This window comes from Squalius cephalus, assembly GCF_949319135.1.
Source record: "Squalius cephalus genome assembly, chromosome: 14".
In the NCBI taxonomy this organism is placed as follows: domain Eukaryota; kingdom Metazoa; phylum Chordata; class Actinopteri; order Cypriniformes; family Leuciscidae; genus Squalius; species Squalius cephalus.
The window spans coordinates 18,106,437-18,128,023 of record NC_137135.1 but is presented as its reverse complement, the minus strand read 5'-3'; the positions used below and the strand labels follow the sequence as shown (position 1 = coordinate 18,128,023).

General features: G+C 37.6%; 2 protein-coding genes across 4 annotated transcripts in view; both read right to left on the bottom strand.

Moving 5' to 3' along the window:
• Positions 1 to 247: 247 nt before the first annotated feature.
• hmmr (hyaluronan-mediated motility receptor (RHAMM)) lies at positions 248 to 14,108 on the bottom strand. 2 transcript variants are annotated; one of them, XM_079892728.1, is made up of 20 exons: positions 13,948 to 14,108; positions 13,377 to 13,475; positions 12,426 to 12,502; positions 11,700 to 11,777; positions 11,394 to 11,582; positions 11,197 to 11,283; positions 10,996 to 11,107; positions 9,258 to 9,323; positions 9,109 to 9,182; positions 8,904 to 8,974; positions 8,450 to 8,817; positions 8,184 to 8,332; positions 6,895 to 7,109; positions 6,699 to 6,815; positions 5,997 to 6,155; positions 3,084 to 3,461; positions 2,896 to 2,968; positions 2,159 to 2,335; positions 1,925 to 2,075; positions 248 to 856 (listed from the first exon to the last, which is right to left on the bottom strand). In XM_079892728.1, the coding sequence occupies exons 1-20, from the start codon at positions 13,991 to 13,993 to the stop codon at positions 837 to 839; spliced, it is 2,706 nt and encodes a 901-aa protein (XP_079748854.1). In that variant the 5' UTR covers positions 13,994 to 14,108; the 3' UTR covers positions 248 to 836. The 2 variants fall into 2 exon arrangements, with proteins under 2 accessions (XP_079748854.1, XP_079748855.1); XM_079892729.1 differs by having other exon boundaries at positions 12,426 to 12,499; positions 13,948 to 14,074.
• Positions 14,109 to 16,738: 2,630 nt separating this feature from the next.
• Positions 16,739 to 21,587, bottom strand: part of stag2b (STAG2 cohesin complex component b) — a 29,308-nt gene continuing 24,459 nt past the window's right edge. Inside the window, exons 25-34 of one of the 2 annotated variants that reach the window (XM_079892389.1) lie at positions 21,262 to 21,401; positions 21,070 to 21,171; positions 20,838 to 20,986; positions 20,624 to 20,752; positions 20,315 to 20,520; positions 19,159 to 19,393; positions 18,925 to 19,038; positions 18,687 to 18,813; positions 17,165 to 17,242; positions 16,739 to 16,887 (exon numbers count right to left, since the gene is read on the bottom strand). In XM_079892389.1, the coding sequence (XP_079748515.1) occupies positions 16,864 to 16,887; positions 17,165 to 17,242; positions 18,687 to 18,813; positions 18,925 to 19,038; positions 19,159 to 19,393; positions 20,315 to 20,520; positions 20,624 to 20,752; positions 20,838 to 20,986; positions 21,070 to 21,171; positions 21,262 to 21,401 (1,304 nt within the window). In that variant the 3' untranslated portion in view covers positions 16,739 to 16,863. Of the gene's footprint in view, positions 16,888 to 16,973; positions 17,243 to 18,686; positions 18,814 to 18,924; positions 19,039 to 19,158; positions 19,394 to 20,314; positions 20,521 to 20,623; positions 20,753 to 20,837; positions 20,987 to 21,069; positions 21,172 to 21,261; positions 21,402 to 21,587 lie in introns of those variants that run through there. The other variant, XM_079892388.1, reaches the window with a different exon arrangement.

The following is a 21,587-nucleotide window of genomic DNA, read 5'->3' as shown; positions in this document are numbered from 1 at the left end:
TATATGCAAGAACAACATGCTTGATTGCTTGTCATTGTAAATGGAAGCTTGTAGAAGAAATGAGGAAGGTTCTTCCAAAAGCAGCATTAAATGAGAAACATGTTCTGGTTTGCCTTGTGTTCTAGCGCCCTCTGCTGGAACATCCATGATTTTAAGCTCTCAAACTGATGAGAAATGCATGATAGTGTAATACAATGTCCTTCTAGTGTTAAAAATGATGGCATAAATATCACAATGACAGAGCAAAGAGAGAGAAAAGCAAGTATTTTATTAAGTATAAAAGTTTTCACTGACATAGCTCTTTTAAAATAAGAACCTTAAAATTTAAAGACATCTATAGTTTTGACATTAAGCTTAGTGGCAGAAAAAAAACAAATTATTAAAATTATAAAATAATATTGTAAGAACTAAAATTTACTTAAAAAAAAAAAAGAAAACAAATCAACTGAACAAGACTAGTTGGACACTTAAAGAGTGGGCAAACATTGAACTTTTTAAAGATAATAGCACACCCTGTGATGAACAAAATCAGATAACAGAAAATCCTAAGTACCATATAAACATTTTCACCATTGTAGTCAAATTAGTCAAGAGCAACATCTAAAAAAGGGGGCTGTCAAATATATATAGATATTGAGTGACAGTAACAATGTTAATGCCGCTGTATTAAATTCACGCACAAACAAAAATAAAACATACATAAATAAGATCTACATTGTCAGACTCCGAAGAGGCCGTCAGGATGTTTGGGTGCTGAACTATCCTCGTTCACAGTGTCCATGTTGAGCAGTCATCCATAGGCCAGGGATATTCCACAAAAGTCCATTAGTGATAGTTTAACGAAATTTGTTGTTGCCTGGAAAAAGCAGAATTAGATTTGAAATGTGTAATAAAAAGAACATTCAAGTTAGTCTATTGTCATGATATTCATATTTCCAGTCTTTCTTATATAAGAATCAGTGGTTCTGCTCTTTCCTGGTTTATTTCTCATCTCACTGATAGAAAGTTCTACATCACCATGCAGAGTAGAAGTCCAGCACAATTCCACTGAGACAGGGTGTCCCACAGGGCTCAGTTCTTGGTCCGTTACTTTTTATCATCTACATGCAGCCACTTGGTGATCACAAGTATGGACTTCGTTTTCATTGTTATGCTGATGGCGTCCAAATCTGTCTTACCACCACCTCTGATGTTTCATCTCTGCCTGACTCACTGCATGTATTAGAGAAATCAAACACTGGATGTCCCTGAATTTTCTTAAACTAAATGACAGCAAAAATGAAATAATGCTGATCAGCTCCACTGTACCTCTAAATAGAATGGACCTGTCTTTTGTTAAACCCTCCTCCCCTGTATGTGATGTTGATGTTTTATTTGATTCCTCTCTTTCCTTTGTTTCTCATATTGCTTCAGTTGTTAAAAACTATTTTTATCAACTGCGTTATATTGCACGTCTCCACAATCTGGCTGATGCAGAAACCCTAATTTATGCACTACTAACTTCTCATTTGGACTACTGCGATGCCTTGTTAATTGGCTTACCAAAAAAAAAAAAAACCACACATTACAAGGTTATAGTATGTAAAAATACAGCTGCGAGAGTGCTTACCTGGGCTACGTTTCCCAAAAGCATCGAAAGCCTAAGTTGATCGTAGAGACCATTGGTGGCAATTGCGCTTCGATCAACTTAGGCTTACGATGCTTTTGGGAAACGCAGCCCAGGACTAGACGTAGTGCTCACAAATCCCCTTCTCCATGATCTTTACTGGCTACCTGTTACATCACGTATTCATTTTAAGGTAGTCCTGAAGAAAAGTTTATATTAAGTTAGTTACAAACTAGCTAGTAGCTACTTTATGTTCCAATTTAAGTAAGAAATTGCGAATAACTGGTCAAACCCTATCCAATTTTTTTCAAAATTCACCTTGTGTAAGAGCTGAGCTGGGCTGCTGGTTTTCTTTGAGCTCATGTTTGAAAGCCTTGCTGGGGTCGAACCTCTTTGGCACCTGGCTGGACTTGAGTCGATCCAGCTCTTGCTTCTGTTTCCCCACTTGTGCCCTTAACTTGGACACTTCCTACATAACACATGGACACGGTCAGCTACGCACCAAAACCTTCAAATCAAACAATGACAACTGCCTTATGAATAATGCCTCACTTGTTTGAGCTCCAAGTTCTCCTCTTTGAGTTTGACCATGTGTTTGATCTTCTGTCGCTGGTTTTGATGGCCCATCAGATTAGCATAGGCATCGGCTAACTTGTTCAACTCCGCCTGCGTGGATCCTTTCTCATTCAACAAAGCATTCCTCTCTGCTGCAAAGCAGTCCAGCTGTTCCTGATGACCAGAATAAGAGGACAAATGAGAAAACTCATCTAGCACATATTAAACCTAAGAGTTGTCTCTACTCTTTTGCCACTATTTAAAAATATATATATATTTTTTAATTGTGTAGCACCTTCCACTCAGCAAATCCTTCACAATGTCTGGAAAAATTAGGTGAAATTTAGATTTACCAATGACACTTATTTCAGTGACCTTAACAGCACATTCGTGAATTCGACCATTCGCAAAGGCATCTTAGAAGGCACAGCAGCCAAAAAAATGGCCTGTTACATGAAATAAAAACTAAGGCAACACTTTATTTTAAGGTGACGTAGTTACAATAGTAATAACAGAAGATTATGCATAATTACAAGTAACTAACCATAAACTAAACCCTAAACGTAACTCTATAGTAAGTAAATGTAGTCAATTAATATTACTCAGTATTTATTTGAGTAAGTACAATGAAGCTACATCACCTTAAAATAAAGAGTAACCAAAACTAATAAAAAAATAAAGAAAATGCACGAATACAAGAGAAAAAAAAAAAATTCTTATTTTTCTTTGCTTACCTGAAATGGTTTAACTTTAGCATAGAGCTCTTCATACAAGTTTCTCCAGTGTTGTGTCTCAGAATCACACGTGCTGAGGTGAACAAATGACAAAACGGGGATTAAACAACGCAACACACACGGAGACTGACTACATGGGGACACTATGATGGACTTGAGACCTGTTGAGTGCATCCTAACTTTCTCACCTCTGCAGCTGAGCCTCTGCGAGCTGTTTGTGAAAGTCTTGTCTTTCCTCCTCCATCTGTCTGCATAGCTGTCGTCTCTCTTGCTGCCACTCCACAGCGTGACGCTGAGAAGAGTCTTTTTCCTCCTGCACCTGCCCGCGCAGCTCAGAAACCTGGTTTTCCAGCTCGTCCACGAGGCCCCGCAGCCTGCTGGCTTCTGCAGAACGGCCCTCCACTGACTGCCTCCTCTTCTGTTCTCTCTCCAGCTGAGCCTGAGCCCGCTCTCTCTCCTCCTCCACTTCCACCTGCAGGCATCTCAGCTCCTCACTATGAGTCTCTGCAGCTCGCTTCAACTCTTTCTCTCTCTGAGCCAGCTTTGTCTGAACTTCTAAAAGCATCCTGTAACACAGTAGTCTACATTTACTTTTCAATTCAAAACAGTGTGTATTCTAAAGTATGACAGCTGAAGTATGATATTTACAGACCTCTGATGGTGTGAGAACAGTGTTTACAGCCTAAACTTGGTGCCATTATTAAAAATAACGTGTTAAGTTATAGATTAATATTTGCTGTTTAACCCGTTATAAATAATTAATGCAGCTATTTAAAATGCAAAATGTATATAAATGGAGTATATCATGAATCCAACTTCCAAACTGTTTGTCTTATCCTGAACAGTTAAAAAAATGTCTATAAGCGTTGATATTCAGACTATTTTTTGTTTAACTCTTTCACACGCAATTTTAAATATTCTAGCAGCTGACCCCCAGCGCAACATCCTCTATTCCATATACATCAGTGTGTATTTTACAAAATATAAATGTGTTGTTTTTCTAGTACTTATGTGTATTTAAATGTCTGAAACCTAAAATAAACATTATGTGGTTGAAAACACTGAATAGTTGTGATGTATGACAGTGCTGAGCGCGTCTAGTGTTGTCACGATACCAAAATTATGACTTCGATACGATACCAGAGCAAAATACCTCGATACCGAATCGATACCACGACAAAAAAACTAAAACAGTAAAAGTAATTGAAAAATGTGACAGAACTTACAAATCATTGTTTTATAAATTAATTTTAAAAAGCTAAAATCTCACATGACCAGCATGTTCCTGTCCTGCTTTATGACCATTCCCACCCCTTTATTAAAAATAATAATAATAATAATAATAATTACATGTCAGTGTGAACGTCCTTACCGAGATGTTTGCAACAATCACATTATTATCAATCATGCTAACATTTACAAACCTTTCACAACTCTGAACAAGTTGGGATGACCAAAATCTTATTTCATGATACAAGTCATTTAATATTTTTTAAATGTAATTTTATAATTATAATATAGATATTTAATTTAATTGTATCTTTGTTATTAAAAATAAGCAAAGAAGTAAATTACAAACAATATGACAAATACTATAAGAGACAAATAAAATAAACAGTGCTTAATTTATTTTTTGAAAGCTAAATAGACCTTCTGTAGCTGAAAAAATAAGGTCTTCACTCTATAAATTAACTATACGGGGAGATTCTTAATAAATAGATTAAATTTATTCAGTCAAGCATTGGGTGACTGTCTATTTTCTTTTGTTGTTGGATTAACATTAATCACACAGAATATTACGCTGCCGGTCCGGCCCTTTAAGACCTGCACGTATCCAATACATTGGAACATATACGATTTATTTTTACAAACGGTTTACGTTCACTAAAGACATACCCGACTGTGTTTATGTGAATACTCGCCAGGACGTGCATTTTTACATATCATTTTGACTATTCAAACCTAATAATCCGCAAAAAAGTCGCGATCGTAAGCTGTCTGAACGGCGTGTGCGCGCGCTTCAGGTCTGAGCCCGGCAGCGCGAACACGTCCCCCGCTTTATTTTCTCATGCATGCAAGTTTCTTTGTCAAGTGCTGCGCATATATAATTTTACTGTTCTGCTTCCGTTGTTTAGTGAATATACACGTCCTGACTCCTGCTGTCACAGCTACACAAATTAAGAAATACTGCTCTTATTATTTAGAGTACTGTCACTCTTAAGTACCGGTACTAATGAAAGTTAATATCGTATCGTTTTTAATAGCAGGGTATCGCGATACCTTTCTAGTACCGGTATATCGTGCAACACTAAACGCGTCTGTCTCTGGCTCAGCTATAGCCAACGCGCGAAAGCACATTTGAATTTAGCAGTTGATCACATAATGCACTAAACGCTCTAATCACACCGGTGTGATTGTACGCATCAAAGGGTTAAACACATTGACAGCCCGAATCAAAATACTTACCAAAACTGAAATTGTGTACTGCCACTTTAATCTACAGCTATAAATAAATATTTCCTTTAAATTTATGGTAATGATTCCTTTTTATAAAAAGTTAATAGTGATCCATTAAATGGTTTGGTAATTGGAGAGCAATATTAGCTTAACAAAAAATAATAACAATAATTTGTGTTGCATGACAAGTGCTGAGCGTGGCAGTCTCTTGCTCTGCTCCAGCCAAGCACGTGAAAGCACATTTGAATTTAGCAGTTGATCATGTGATGCACTGTACACCGGTGTGATCGTACGTGTCAAATGGTTAAATAATAATAACAATACTATTTAATATAATTGGTTTATTTACATTTTATAATGCTTTATTTAGTATTTAAATTAATTTGAAGAAATAATCATGAAATATTGATTTGTAAATAAGCCATTTATTAATAATGACTGACATTATCACAAAATGTCCTCGCCAGAATCACAATCAGGATGATACAAGACCTCTGTTTTGTGTCGGGGTCCTGATTAGCCTGTTCATTTATTTCGTGATAATGACGTGATTTCTTGGACCACATTATCAATTATGTGGGAGCTGCACATATATGGGAAGTGTAGCAGATATTTACTGCAGATCTGTGAGGCGGGACACTGACCTAGCATACTCCTCTCGCTCTTTACACTGCATTTCCTGGTAGCTTACGAGTTTCTGCTGGTCCTGCTGCAACTGTTGCTTCAGTTGGTTCATCACTTCCTGCAGCTGATGGGTTTGAGCCTCTGCCTTGGCCTTCTGCTCACCCAGAGACCGCCTTGTGCTTATGGAATTACACACACACACAAAAACCTTTGATTAAGACATCTGACGATGGTTGAACAGGGCATTGGCAATTAATAACTTCTGGGTCATTATAAACTTCCATAGACAGCACTTTATGGTTGTATTTAAAGTTGGCATGAAACAGGAGTTGTGGTAGTTCTTCCCTATTGTATTGTGACATACATTTATGAATGAAATGGCTTCTCGCAAAAAAAAAAAAAAAAAAAAAAAAAGTAGAGCGGGACTTGATTTTGTCTTTGGGAATTGATTAGATGGTTACTATTGGTCGATCTCATGTGAGTGACAATTTGTTCTGCCCTCACACCAGTAAACACAGAGAAAAGAATAGATGTTGTTTCAAGAGAAGGGGGGGGGAAGTTATTTAGATTAAGGATTACAAGGGCACATGAATAAAATAAAAAGTTATGATGTGCAAAGAATAAATAATTTATAATAAGCAATGTTAAATAAAATAAATAAGGATAGTTCATTTTGATTTCATGGTGACTTTAAATAAATGAAAAGGTATTTAAAGTAATACCTCTCAAAGTCAGTAGTAACATCTCCCAGCTTAGCAAGACAGGTGTTGTGATCCTCTTCTAGTTTTTTAATTGCAGTCACATGAGCCTCTTCTAAACCCTGAATCTCAGCACACTTCCTGCCAAAGGACACAACAACACTGGTCAGTTTTTACCAGAGATGCGATTCATCTCAACTCCATTAGAAGTTGTTCTCACTTTTCTAACTCAGCACAATTGTTCCTCAGCTCCTGCTCCAGCGTCTGGTTCTTCTGTGTGAGGTGCTGGATGGCCTTCTCACTGCATTGCTCCTGCTTCTCCAGTTCTGACAGCTCCTCGAGCGCGTCCTCCAGCTCCTCGCCAAGCTGTCTCCTCTCTGCCTCAGTCTCATCTCTCAGGTGCTCAAGCATGCTAGCCAGGGAGCCGCTGTGAGTCTGCAGCAACACACATTAGAGGAGCTTTAGAGACATTAGCCTAATCCACAAAGACGATCAAGGAGACTTTGACTTCCTGATTGAGGGACGACACAGTACAACCTAGTTAAGTCTATTAAGTTGCACTCTTCACTTAATTGTCCCACTCATGCTGGTATAAATCACATCACACTTATTCAGGATTGATTTTACCTCTTGAAGTACCACAATAAATCACAAAATGGCATGTTAGTAAACTGTTTTCCTAGTCATGGCCCAAGACACATATACTCAAGCTAATGAAATGAATAGGAGAAAAAAAAAAAAAAGATTCAGTTTCTAAATCCTTCACAGCAAAGGTCCAAACAATAAATGTATAGCAGTGAATTGAGGGGGGGGGGGGGGGGGGGGATCTTGCATGCATTAAGTGAAAGCTTTCACAAAAATGGGGTTGAATTGCATAAAGTGAACCTGGTTAAAATGGATAAAAGAAATGAGTGACTGCCTGGAATACTTTAGTACTGTGTGTTTGTATGGTAACATCAGTTGTCATGACATTAAAAGGATAGTTCACCCCCCAAAAAATAATCCTTTCCTCAATCTCATGTTGTTCCAAACATATAAGACTTCTACAAAAACCTTTACACAAGTACAAAGTCATCTCAAAAGTAATCCATATCAATCAAGTGGTTTTATCAAAGTCTTCTGAACCCAAAAGTGGTAAACAGAAGCTCAACTGTACCATGCTTGATGTGTGAGAATGAACCTCATTGGTTCTCACACTCCATTTACCATATTTGATAAAGGCTTAATGCATGTGCATTGATCAAAGTCTTATGGGTTTGACTGACTTGAGGATGAGTAAATGACAATTTTCAGTTTTGGAAGCTTTCATTTTAGAATGATTAGTCACATTACATTTAAAGCTCAAAAATGGGAATTGACTCAAACAACAGAGTCCAGAACTAAGTACCCATGAGCAAAGATTTTAAATCACGCACTTCCTGTGCCAATCGAGCAACTGCCATTGAAATGAATGGTACCTAAAACGAAAGCTAATACCGGTGTAAACCACCTACACATTCTCTTAATTACCTTCTCCTCCTCCAGTTGTTTGGTAAGTGCAGAGTGCTCCTCCTTCAGCTTTTCAAATGCCTCTGTCTCAGTCTGCCTGCTCTCCTCCAATGCGTTGATCTCTGCCTTGAGCTCTTGAACCCGTCGCAGACCCTCCTCCTGCGTCCTGGCTGCACACAAATCACAAACAAATAATCCTAAGAGGGGTGATCAAATTCATCCCACAATGTGCTTATTTATAATGTGCATCTCATAAATACTCAAGCTTAGTTTTAAAGCTCATTCACCTCTTTCATCCTCCAGCACCAAGCATCTCTCGCCCATGAGCGCCACGCGCTGATCCAGCTCTTCCTCGGTCCTCCTCAAGATCTCCTTCACTCTGGCCAGTTCCTGCTCCTGCTGGCGAATCACGCTCCGGGACTCCTCAAGATCCTGAACTCCTCGCTGCATCTGCTCCTCCAGCTCTTTCAGCGAGGTCTGCGAGGCCTGTAGATCCTGCAAGTGCCGCTCCAGCTCACTTTCCTTCTCTTCTAGAGCCTTCTGGGAGTCCTGCAGCTCCTGCTGAGAAATCCGCAGCTCCTCTTCCTTAACTTTCAGCACCTCCTGACAGTCCTGCAGCTCACCGGTACATTTCTCCAGCTTCTGTTCCACTTCACTGCACAGGCAGCGTAGAGAAGAATGAAGAAGTGAACACTGATACCATAACAACAGCAACAATATGAAAATGCACAGAGTTCTAACCTGAGGTTGTCTTGAGCATCAGAGACACGGCGCTCCATGGTGGATTTGTCCTGGAGCTTAATCCGCAAATCCTTTGACATTGGAGAGTGAGACAGACAGCTTATCTCAAACCAAGCAGCACTTCAAAGACTGATGATTCAACCCAAGCGGTGAGTAAATGTCAACTGGCTTAAGAGAGTCAATTTCTGTTGACCAAAACCAATACCTGAATCTCTTCATTTGCTGAGTCCAAGTAACTCTGCAGGGCTTTTATCTCCTCCCTCAGCTCCTGGATTATGTCTTCATTTGAAGAAGATAGAAAAAAAGTCAGATGTAGCCATAAAACAAACTGTTTTTCTTAGGATGCAAACTTACTGTGCAATTTATCCATTTCATTCTCAATCTGCTCATTCTGGGCTCTTGTCTCCTGATGAAGATCCTCTAAAACACAATGTTAAGTAAGAAGCAAAAATGTTAGCTTGTAGTCACTTATGATATGTGATTTGCAACTAAACTTTAATGAGTCATTTGAATCAATAAATAATTTCTAAACCACTTTACTGGTTTACAAGTCAGAAGCTTCTTAAATGCCACTTTATGGTTCCAACATGCCTGACTGTACCATTTTACTTCTAAACAAAATAATAACACAAATGTTAAAAAGTTTGGGGTCAGTAAAATGTTGAATGTTTTTGAAAAGTCTAAGGCTGCAATTGTGGTGCTTAATATTTTTGTGACAACAGTGATAGTTCTTCTTGATTATAATCACTCATATTATTTACATATTGGGAGGGGGGGGGGGGGGGGAGTGATTATAATAATAGTGATTATAATATGAAATAATATGAGTGATTATAATCAAGGTATTAATCAATATTTTTCCTTCTAAAAATCGAATGTTGAATGACGTCTCTAGGCTTATGAGATTTTACTTTGTTATAGAAGTTACCAGTGTGATTATCGAAAATGTTCTTTCATGTATTCTTTAAACATCTGTATGAAATATTTGAGAGGTGACTGAAGGGTCTGGCCCATGTCAGAGATGCAGTAACAATGCTTGCTCATTTAGCCCAGCCTCCAGAAATTAAATTTTTGTTTTGTGTTTGAGAAAGGTCTTCAACATGTGTTAAAGCCTTACTTTCCATTTAGATTAAAGTGTCCTCTCATTGAGAGAAAGAACATGTTATCTTGATGTTTTGAGAAGACTCTCCTGTTTATAGTTAGAGCCTGGCCAATCCAACCTTGAAGAAGCTGTGTCGGTGTGTGTGTGTGTGTGTGTTAGTCTTCTTGGTTACAGGTTAAGGAACAACTGGCATTATTGGAGACTGACTGACTTCTTGTTCGGGACAGGCTGGCACCCAGCAAACCAAATCTGCGACCTGGAAGGTCACGACGTGCCTAATTTCAGGGTCTGAGTGTCAGCTGCCTAATCGATGGAGATATGCTTCAGTCTATCAGTCCATGTAGAAATTTACTATGTTTATCTATTTCTTAGCCAACCAGAATCATTCAACCTGAAGCAAGGACGTAGCTTAGACCTTGGTGAGGGGTATAATTGCTGTGATCTTTGTAACTGTAAGCGGGGCGGCCAACAAACTCATTGTGAGTCTTGAAGCTGACTTCTGCTGATGAAACTGCAATTATCTTCAGTAAAAAAATTCTTCAATTGACTGCACTTCTTACTCCGGGTCTTAATTAATCACATCTGGTCCCTGGGTCTTTAACTGTAAATTCCCTAACACTTCCATCTGCAGTGTGATTAACTACGACCTTTTACCATCTTTAACTCTTTAAATGTTGACATTTTTACTTGCAATTACCAGTAGTTATTTTGCATGACTTTACTTTTAAGATGAAAACTAAACACCACTCGCTAATTTAAAAAAAACAATGTGATGAGGTCATGTGAGGTCATATGCAGAATACTGTTGGAAACACTGTGAAATAATATCATTTCACTTTATTTGTTTATTTGAATAGTAGATATGTTAGTATTCTGTTTTGAACATGGTCTGACTTATGCTTAGACGCACTGAACATCTGTCAGATAGATTCTATAAAATGAGACTGATCTAAAAATATACATTATCAAATATACATTATTAATCCTCACCAAGATCCTGGTTCCTTTCCTGAAGAACTCTAAAAGTTGTTCTGGCAGTCTCCAGATCCGTTTCCAAGACCTTTACTTTCCCCTCTGAGCTGATCTGTAGGAAGCTCAGCTCCTGTTCAAAAAGCACAAGCCCACAATTACACTGAGCAACTTGTGAAGTTACACAAACTCCTCTCCATAAAGTGACTTGAGGGAACTTACCTTATCTTTGGCATCCAGTTTATTTTTGGCCTCAATGAGCTCCATGGAAAGAGCATTGATCTTCTTCTTGGTGGTATCTGCAGAGACCTGCGAAAATTAAAGTGCCAAGACATTCCTCAGTAAACTTGAAGCAGTCTACAAAACAACACTTAAGAAACGGAGATTGCAAAACACCCTGGTACAAAAAGACTAGTCACCTTGGTCTTCAGGAACTCATTAACTTTCTTTAACTCTGCAAGCTGCCTCTCGAGAGAAGCCACATTGGCAGCAAGGCCAGTCTTCTCTCTGACAGCCACGAGCAATTTAGACTCCAACTTCTTCAGCTCTTCCTCCAGGGTCAGCAGCCTGCGGTCCTGCTCTCCTCTCTGCTGCACCAAAGATCGGATCTATACTCCAGCATTAGAAGTGACAGTCAGGGTTAGGAGAAAAGGCCAAAGAAATTGATCAGGCCTCAAAACAACAAATGGCCATCCAGGAAATGTTCAAAACATTTTGAAAACTACCTCTTTCTCCAGAAGTCTCTGATGTTTCATCTCAAGTGTGAAACTATTTTTGTCCTTTTTGGAACTTAATGCATCAGCCTATATGAGGAAAAAAAGCAAATAGTGAAACAGCATAGCAAAAACTGATATACAGGTAGATATTCAATTTACTGACAAATTGTCTGTTTTTAGACACTTTGGTGAACTCTAAAAAGGGAACTGACCCTATTAGCTCACCCAAATCAAAGTTGTACATTTTTAAGATATTTAAAAAGCCTTCAAATAATGTCAGCCTCAAGTTGTTCAAAACCTGTATGAATTTCTTTCTTTTGCTGAACACAAAAGAAGATACAGAAGAAAGAAAGTCATACAGGTTTGGTATGTCTAATAAGACAAACACAGGAACAAAACAGTTACATTACAATACAGTCATTTTAAAAAGGATAGTTCAGACAAAATTCCAAAAATTATGTCTTCATTTACTAGTTTCCAACCTGTATTCTTTCTTAACCTGTATGACTTTCTTCTGTGAAACAAATTATATTTTGAGAAATGTCTCCGTATATTTGTCCATGCAATGAATGTCAAGAGTGTGCATGTTGTTTTGGACTAGAGACTTTCATTATATGGATAAAATCCTTTTTGTTCTGTATAAGAAAAAGCATGGAATAGAAGGAGTACATCTTTATTAAACTAATACTTCAGTATGGTTGACCACTAGCAAATAATTACAAATTCAGATCTTACCAAACCATCAACAGACATGGTCCTCCGAACTGGAGACATGGGTACTTCTTTTGAAGGGGATGGCAGGGGTGCCTCTGCTGATCAGCATAAAAAAAAAAAAAATTAAAATAATCAATGTTTCTTATTCTTAAAGGGATAGTTCACCCAAAATTGAAAATTCTGTCATTAATTACTCAGACTCACACTCATGTCGTTCCAAACCCGTAAGAGTATCGACCATCTTTGGAACACAAATGAAGATCTTTGATGAAATATGAGAGATTTCTGTCCCTCCTTTGACAGCAAAGCAACTATCACTTTTGATGCTTCAAAAAGTTAATAAAGAGATCGTAAAACTAATCCATATGAATTGAGCGGTTTAGTGCAAATTATCCGAAGAGACTTGATCGCTTTATATGATGAACAGAGTCAATTTAGGCTTTTATTACAAACATTTATCAGCAAACATAAACAGAGGCTCAACCGAACCTGCTCGACATGCAAGAACAAACCTCTTACGGAAGCTCAAACATGCTGCGTAACACACGAGAATGAACCTCATTGGTTCTTGCACATCAAGTGAACATGCTTGAGCTTCAGTTTACCACAACTGATGTGAGTTAATTAAGGTTTATATGTGAATAAAAGCCTAAATTCAACCTGTTAGTCATATAGAGCGATCGTGTATTTTCAGAAAATTTTGGACTATACATATATATTACTTTTACGATCTCTTTATGAACTTTTTAAAGCGTCAAAGTGGTAGTTGCATAGTTGTCTATGGAGGGACCGAAAGATTTCATCAAAAAGATCTTTATTTGTGTTCCGAAGATGATCAAAAGTCTTACGGGTTTGAAACGACATGAGCATGAGTAAATGATGACAGAATATTCCTTTTTGGGTGAACTATTCCTTTAAGGTTCAGATGGAAAATGTTATCTTAAATGGTGGCTCAAGAAAATCTGCTCTCACTTTTGGAAGCTGTTCTGAAGCGCTCTGCTTTATGAAATGAAACGGCTCCCTTCAGCTCACCAGACTTCACGTCATATGTACCAGGTGGAGGAGCACAACCTAAGGATACAAAATACCAAAGATCAATAATCAAAGTTTATGAATATAAACTTCTCACAATCATTGAGGTAACGTTAGCTGACATGTATTCCAAACAGCTGAACAAACATATTCAGCATTCATTTTCATATCTTTAAGTCTTCATTTTGTTATGTCTATTTTTTTTTTAGCTTAGAAATAACAATGCACGCCTTACAGTTATTGCCTTATGACGTACTGTTGTGCATTTGATAAATAAACTTTGTTTTGATAGTCTGGCAAAATAACGTTAGATAGATCGCAGCTGCAAGAAAACAGACGCTTAACAAAGAAAACGGTATTAAATTATAAAGCTGAGCATGAAAGTGAGAACTAAGCAGGTAACTCTACTTTAATTAAAATTACCTGAATCATATGTATTAATAATTAAACTATTTAAAGCACATAACTGCATTCACATCGTAGAATAATGGAACAGACGTATGAAACTTACCAACATTCTCGTTAAATCTCTTTAATGGAGCTCTTGAGAAAGACATGACCGTTAAGAGTGGTCGAAAGCCCAAATACTGTTGAAAAACGTACTTAAATTGTTTAATTGTTTAATCTTTCAAGATAAAACTTCCGTCCGTCAACAACAACTCGTTTACACCCGCTGAAATTTTGAAATGGTAACCCCGCCCAAAAGATCCTGCGAAACGACATTAACCAATGAAATTGAAGAATATGCGACGAACAGAAATGTAAACCAATCAGTAACGACATCGTGCTTTACGTCACATCTGGTAACGTAGCGTTCTCCCGAAATTCAAAGAGTGCATTTCTTTTAAGTAATGCCCTCCCTTTCTTTCTTTTTTTTCATTCTCTTGTTTTTAGTTACTGTCTAGTTGTTTTTGTTTTGAGCTGTGGTGTTGGTGAAGTGTTTTCTTTAACTATTCTTTATATTTCTGTAATTTTTAATACTTGTGTTAAAATTGTATTGTTCTTCACTGTAAACTGAATGTTCAAAAAAGCATTAAAAAACAGACAAACAAAAAACTGCACGTGCATGCGATTTAGAGTCAGATACTAACATTACAGCTAAATTATCTCTGACGTGCGACCTACAAGTTTACTGGGCTCATCATATTTGTGTCTCCTGATGGCTAAAGTTTTTATTGGATTAACAGCTGTAGTAACTGTGGTAAATATTCATAGATGCAATGGTCAACTTTTGTAAGTATAAGCAAAAAGTGTCTTTCTTAACAAAAGTACAGAGTACATGTGTATTAAAAAACATACTTGGAGAATGAATTTCAAAACATACTGTGGCAAACAGGATATTTGGCAAACAGGATATTTGCGTGTGACTTTGCTCATTTGTAAGCGAGTGAGTAAAAGCATCGGGCAAAGAAAGAATAATGTAAAATCACACAAATACACGAAAAAGATTTGTTTACTTTTATTCAAAAACTTACTGTCTCCAGACAGATACAAATCAGAAACATTACAGTGGATAACAGAGGACAGGGAAACGGTTATGTATGAGTTTATATCTCTGAACAGGGAAAAGTGATAATAATATGTTTAAAATGTTAACAGAAAAAAGCACTAGAAAATTAAGCTTTACGTTTAAATGCATGTATATTTACACAATCTATTCAGCAGTTCAATGAATGTAGTGGTGAGGAACAGAAGACAGTTTAAGCCAAAGGGCATTTACTTTCATAAATTCAAAATCTGTCTGCACACCTTTTAAATAATTACACTCATGCCATTTCAGAAATGTACTTATCCTTTTCTGATACGAAAGGAATCCAATGTACCTCACATAAAAGTTTCAACATGGAAGATTTATGTTTGACAACCACTTTTCCTTTTTAAAACAAGGACATTTTAAGGCCAAGGCATGGAATGATTAAAAAGTATACCCCAGACAAAATGCACATGTCTGCAATATAAGTTCATGTATTAATGTATTAGTTAAGCTGTGTAGAGCTGCCGAACGCAATGCTGTAACATTTAGGATCTCATAGGACGTTATTGTTACACTTTGAATATTTCATTTGGGGAAAAAACTAAATCAGAGCTGAATAAAATAGTTCTGTCCATGAATTGCAACCAAACTAATTTACAAATAGGAAAAAGGTGAAACCTAAAAAACCTCTTAAGACTGAAAAAAAAAAAAAAAACACACAAACACACAAAAAGGAGGGAAAAATCAAATAAAATCTCAAACCTTTACTTGCTGCATGGCTACACACTTCCATGTTTAGACATGTTCTTATACATTTCAAAACATTTGAACTCTAAGTTGGAGTTTTAAAAATAAAAAAAGCACAATTATAAAATCAGCACCAATTTATATATTTATATATAACTTTATTTAAATGTAGATGTCTACATAGCTCTAATCAGGGAGGAGAATATCTCCACCAGACATACTACACTAAGTTCTGTTTTATTAGAGACAACACAATGGCACTACTGGAGAGATTTCCTCTTCTTTGCTTGATTTTAGAGGGACATGCGAGCAGATCTGATCTTTGGATAAGCCTTGTGACTCGGCGGAAGAATTAAAGTCCTTTCTGTGCATCTTCACAGACTGACTGTGATTCTAAGTGCCTGATTTACTAGAGCAGTTGGCACATACAAACAGTTTGGTTGGGGCAAAGAGAGCAACAGGGCCACTGAATGGTTGAGGTATTTAACATACATACACACACCAATCACTGATCATGTCACTGAAATTGCCCCAAACTTCACACATGCACCAAAGGCAGTAATAAATCAGCTCAGAGTGTTTTGATTTAGGGTTTGTGTTATGTCATGATTTTTGAAGGTGGAATAAAAGGAAACTAAATTCTAGATATAAAGACCTGGAGGTTTTTCCTCCATTTGACATATTAGATAAGAAGAATAAAATATATCAATACTCACTATGATGAGCAAAAACCTGCTTATAAATTACTACTTTACACCAGATTACTCACTATTACAAAAGGGCTATACATAACAAAGTTGTCTTTAAGTTAAAAAAGATGCATTCACCCCTGGCTTCAAGAAATACCACAACTCTAAGAGATCTCACATATGTTTCTTTAAACATGATGACGTTCAACTGTGAAATATTTTTATATATATATTTATATATATATTTATATCTCATATAACTCATGTATGGCTAAGGACAGTCCGAGATTCCATGGCGTTCAGTATCTACGGTCACGGTTTGCACGATCAGGGAAAGCCCACACAATGATTGCAGAGACTTTGAATTGCTCCTTTATCCTTTCTGTGTTTTAGTAAGTGTCAATGGTACAAGCTGATTTGGATGCCAATCACTCCATTGAATTTAATTCTCTTTAGAGAATCAATGTGAATTCACACAAAATGTCTCTCTTCTCTTCACACTCCTCCAATTATAATCTTAAAACATGGGCACTCCCAGGACCTACAAGAGAAAATGTTCAAATTCAGTTCAGTGTTTAGAGTTACCAAACAAACGTTTCATTCAAATCACCAGTCCAGATGGGTCTGATTAGTATTTATAATAGCGAGATGCTCTCCCCCTCTCTGTCTTTTTGCACAAGGGCAATTCAAACTATCTGAAATCACTCCTGCTAGTGCCATCTAGTGGTGATCTCTCTTTCACGTCCTTAGTGTCGGAGTGAACGAGTCCCCCATTACCGCTGAAAAGCATCATAACCCAGGAAATGAGTGCTTCTTACAGACTCATCCATGATGGAGGCGGGGTCGAAAAAGTCGGGCTTCAGTTCCGAACGCTCTCGTCGATTCTTCGATGGGGGCTGCAAGATACGAAAGAGCAGACAATGAGGATAAGATGTGCAAAAAGAAGCGGCATTTATTTAGTTATTAAATGTGACGGTAATAGTTATTTAATGTGTATTAAATCTATCACATACACATACTGTACACATAAACAACAAGTTCAAAAGTTTGGTCTCAGTAACAATTTTGTTTTGAAAGAAATTAATACTTTTTTTCAGCCAAGATGCATTAAATTGACCACAAGTGACATTAAAAACATTTATAATCTTACAAATGATTTCTAGTTCAAATAAATGCTGTTCTTTTGAATGTTCATTAAATAATTGTGGCTAAAAAAAGAAGAAAAAAAAACAACTGTTTTCAAGGTTTTTGATAATTATAAGAATTGTTTCTTGAGCACCAAATTAGCATATTACAATGATTCAAGGTTTCTTTTTTCAAAACCTTTTTGAGACCAAGTAAAGAAAATTTAAGGAATAAACTGAATGGAACACAATACGCCAATATGTTTTCTAAAAGTAAATGTATAGGGAGAAACACAATGAGTTGTATTAGCAAAACACTTCAGAGTTTGAAAAAAACAACTTCCAACAAGATCCCCCTTACATCTCTTCTCCCAACCACAATAATATGCAAATAACTTTTACTTTCACACTGCAAAAAGCGATGTTCTTCCTCAGTATTTTTATCTTGTTTTCCAGTGCAATAGTCTAAAGATTCTTAAATCAAGATGCATTTACTGGAGAAACAAAATGACATAAGATGTCTGTTTTCAGAAAATTTTATGTTTATCTATGATTACAAATATCTGCCAGTGGGCTTAGTTAAAAAATCTATTTAATTCAAAGGAAAAACCAGTTTTAATACCTCATTGACACATGTGTGTTCTTGTTTGAAGCATAAACTTAAGTCCATAAACAAAACCTGACATTTTGTAAACATGTATGCAAGTAAATGTATTTTGATTTTAGGATGTTCAGATAATTGTATGGGAAAACAAAATACAAAAATACTGGAGGAAGATATTCATTATTATATTCTTATGCAGCACATGCAACATTTAATGTCACTATATGAATTTAAGACTTTCTGCTCTGATTTAAGACCCTTCTAAGGCCTTAATTTGCAGAAGGGTGAATTAAGACTTTTAAAGACTTTAAGAACAACAGAAACCCTGTGATTTCTGAAGGATCATGTATGTGACACTGAAGAGTGGAGTAATGGCTGCTGAAAATTCAGCTTTGCCATCACAGGAATAAATTACATCATAAAATATAAAACAGTTATTTTAAATAGTAATACTATTTCACAATATTACTGCTGTGACTGGGCAAGATACTTCTTTCGGAAACATTCAAAATCTTTATCGACCTCAATTACCATGTAATAATTTAGACAAAAAAACCTAGTCCTAGAGACCAAAATCATAAATACAATTGAAATTTAGCTTAAGCTTATTACCAGATCAATATCCATGGTGTCAAAGTCCATGCCTTCATTGAGATCCTCAATCCGGCCTTCTGATGACATCATCACGTCTTCCACAATGGGTTCCTCATCATCCTCCATCAGGCCAGTTCCTCGACGACTGCAAGCATTTGCAAACCAACAATACAATGTTTTTGTGTGCATTTGACCGCTGGACTTGTGTTTTAAAGAAAGCAGAGTAAAGTTAAATTTTGAGAGTGATTTATCTTACATGGCATGCTGAAGGTTGCTCCTTAATTTGGCGTAGTTCATAGCTCTCTCCTGCTGCTGTCTGGCCACCTCCTCTTGCTGCTGTCTCTGTGCTAGCATCCAGGTGACTTGTGTGCTGTAAAACAGTATCAGCACACCTCACTATATCCCTTCAATCCCAAACAGCAGCAAACACGTTTCATGACTGAAAATAGCTGTGCTGAGAGTGTCATGACAAGACACATGATGCTCTTACTTGTAGTCCATGGGTGATTGGTGGTGCTGTGGCTGAGGAGTCTGAGGGTGTGTGTGCTGCTGTTGCTGATCGGGGGTCATGGAGTACACCCCCATGTAGCTCTCCTCAGGACGCAGGCGTTTGGGTTCTCTCATGACGGTGGAGGTGAGGTGGGGTGACGGCATCATGACGGGCATCTGCATGCTCTGCTCACGGTTCATCCACACCTCACTGCTGCTGCTGCTGCTGCTCTCCTCTGCACACAGACAGCAATTCAATTCACATTTATTTGTATAGCGCTTTTCACAAAACACATCGTTTCAAATCAGCTTTACAGAAATGGCATGAGTCCACATTACATGAGTCCACATTACAATCTAGAGTGATGTTATCAGAGGTAACTGTCTCAGTTATGCATTTCAAAATGCACATATACAAAATCACAGTTAGCTAAAAATGTATTAATTTAAACAATGTAATAATTTAAGGCAGTAACAATGAGCTCATTGAAGTAATGAATACTTGTTTGTTAACAAATGAAATAAAATGTAGCATAGGTGCATGTTGATTCAGAGTTTGCGTCATCCGAAGTCTTCGCAGCAGGACAATCATTAAAGTTGTGATGAAACTGAAGTAGCAACAGGTCTTTTCTTCCGTATTGTTACATATATCAGTGTGTAATGGATTATATAAAAAAAAAAAATGTAGGCAAAGGACTAATGGTGCGTTCAAGTCCTCCTGGGAAGTTCGTATTTCTGAGTTGAGAAGTCGTGTTTACGACGTCAGGTGCGCTCAAGTTCATTTCATAAGAGCAAGATGGCGGTGTACCTTCCCTTAATTAACTACATAAAACTTGCGCCACGTTTCTCACCGACACGCCCCCAACTCGTAAACATCGCGGCTTAAATAAAATCCCAATTTCCCACTCGTATTTACGACTTTGTGGTGGCGTTCATGTGTGTTCAACTCGCAAATATGATCTTTTCGACATGATTTGAACGCACCATTATTTCTGTTGATTGGATGTTGAGATGAGCACTCAAAAATGGAGGAAGATGAACATGAGCTTGCAGGGGTGGGTTAAATTGGACTCAATGATTGGATAAGTCCTGTATACGATTATTAAATCACATTAAATACATTATTTGTCTGATTTCTTGAATTCAAACTGTTTTACCTTCCGGTAATTTCCTCTTGCCGGTGGCAGGCTTAGCTTTTTTACTCCTGACGGAGGAGCCTCGGCTACTGATGCCACTGACCACAGACATAGTGTCATCATCACCCCCCGCCTGCAGTGAGTTTCTGTAAGAGATGAGGGGCAGCCAGCAGTCTTCTCTCTGCAGGGCCATCTGAAATGTCATGAAGCGCTCCAAATACATGTGCCTTTTGGGGAAAAGAGAGAGAGAGCCAACATTAGCTAATGAATGCTCCACAAAGTCCAGTTATGCACCTGCACATATGCTGAGGTCAATAAATGGTTGCTTACACAGTCCGCTTGTCCTGACGCATGAGTTTGGATGAGAACTCGCTGAGAATGTCCAGAAAAGCCAGGTTGAGGGGAGGATGTCCCTCACCCTGAGGATTGGACTCTTTGAAGGCAAACTCAATACCGTCCCTTTAGACAGAGAGCAACATAAACATGTGATGGAACTCCACACAAAAGGTTTCTCTCACCCAAGAGGAACTGAATGGAATCTTACTTGTGTAACATGGCGATAGCCTCTCTAGTCTTGAGCTGATCTAGACCAAAAGTCAGAGAGAAGCGCCGAGCGAGCTCTTTAATGCCACAGAAAGATGAGGATGAACGGTCGAAGCTGGGTCCCAGTTCTGACAGCATCTCATTGAAGAGCTGCACAAAACAGAAGGAAAAAGACGTGAACAACCGGCAAACAAAACCCAGTTTGATGGAAGATACAAAACATTGCCACTGACCTGCTGTAAGCTCAGAATGAGCGTCTTTGCACATTGGATTTTGTCAATCTGTCTCGTCTTGCTCATGGTTTCCTTGATGATGTCACCATAGTCATTGTAATACTGAACAGGAAACAGAAAAGATGTGTTTTAGTGACCATTTAAGGGAATTAATGAACTGAAAATTCATATTTAACAAACAAAAAGACTCACCCTCATGTATTGCTTAAAAATATCGGCACCAGTGTTTATCTCAACTACATTGTAGATAATGAGTTTGCAGTATGCGGCCAGCAGGTTCCGCCTCTTGTGCAAAGCTTCGATTTTTCCAGCTTCATCATCCTGCTGCCCATCTGATCAAAAATAAAGACAGACTTTCAAATAATGCTCATGAATGGGACTGAGCAGCTTAAACTACAGGGAAAACCGCTGCGCTCTAGTGGTCACTTTAAAACCTGACTCCTGAAAACAAAAAAGGAATGCAAGTTGATTTGTCCAAACAACTCTCATTTTAAACTAGTCATTCTACTTCAGCTAAA

Bases quoted from the DNA above. Each gene is read 5' to 3' on its own strand.
- hmmr (XM_079892728.1), bottom strand. From the start codon at position 13,993: ATGTCTTTCTCAAGAGCTCCATTAAAGAGATTTAACGAGAATGTTG. The intron at 12,503-13,376 runs GTGAGAGCAGAT...TATGCTGATCAG, and splicing joins CTTCAGAACAGCTTCCAAAA to CAGAGGCACCCCTGCCATCC. The intron at 9,183-9,257 runs GTAAGTTTGCAT...CTTCAAATGAAG, and splicing joins TGAAATGGATAAATTGCACA to ACATAATCCAGGAGCTGAGG.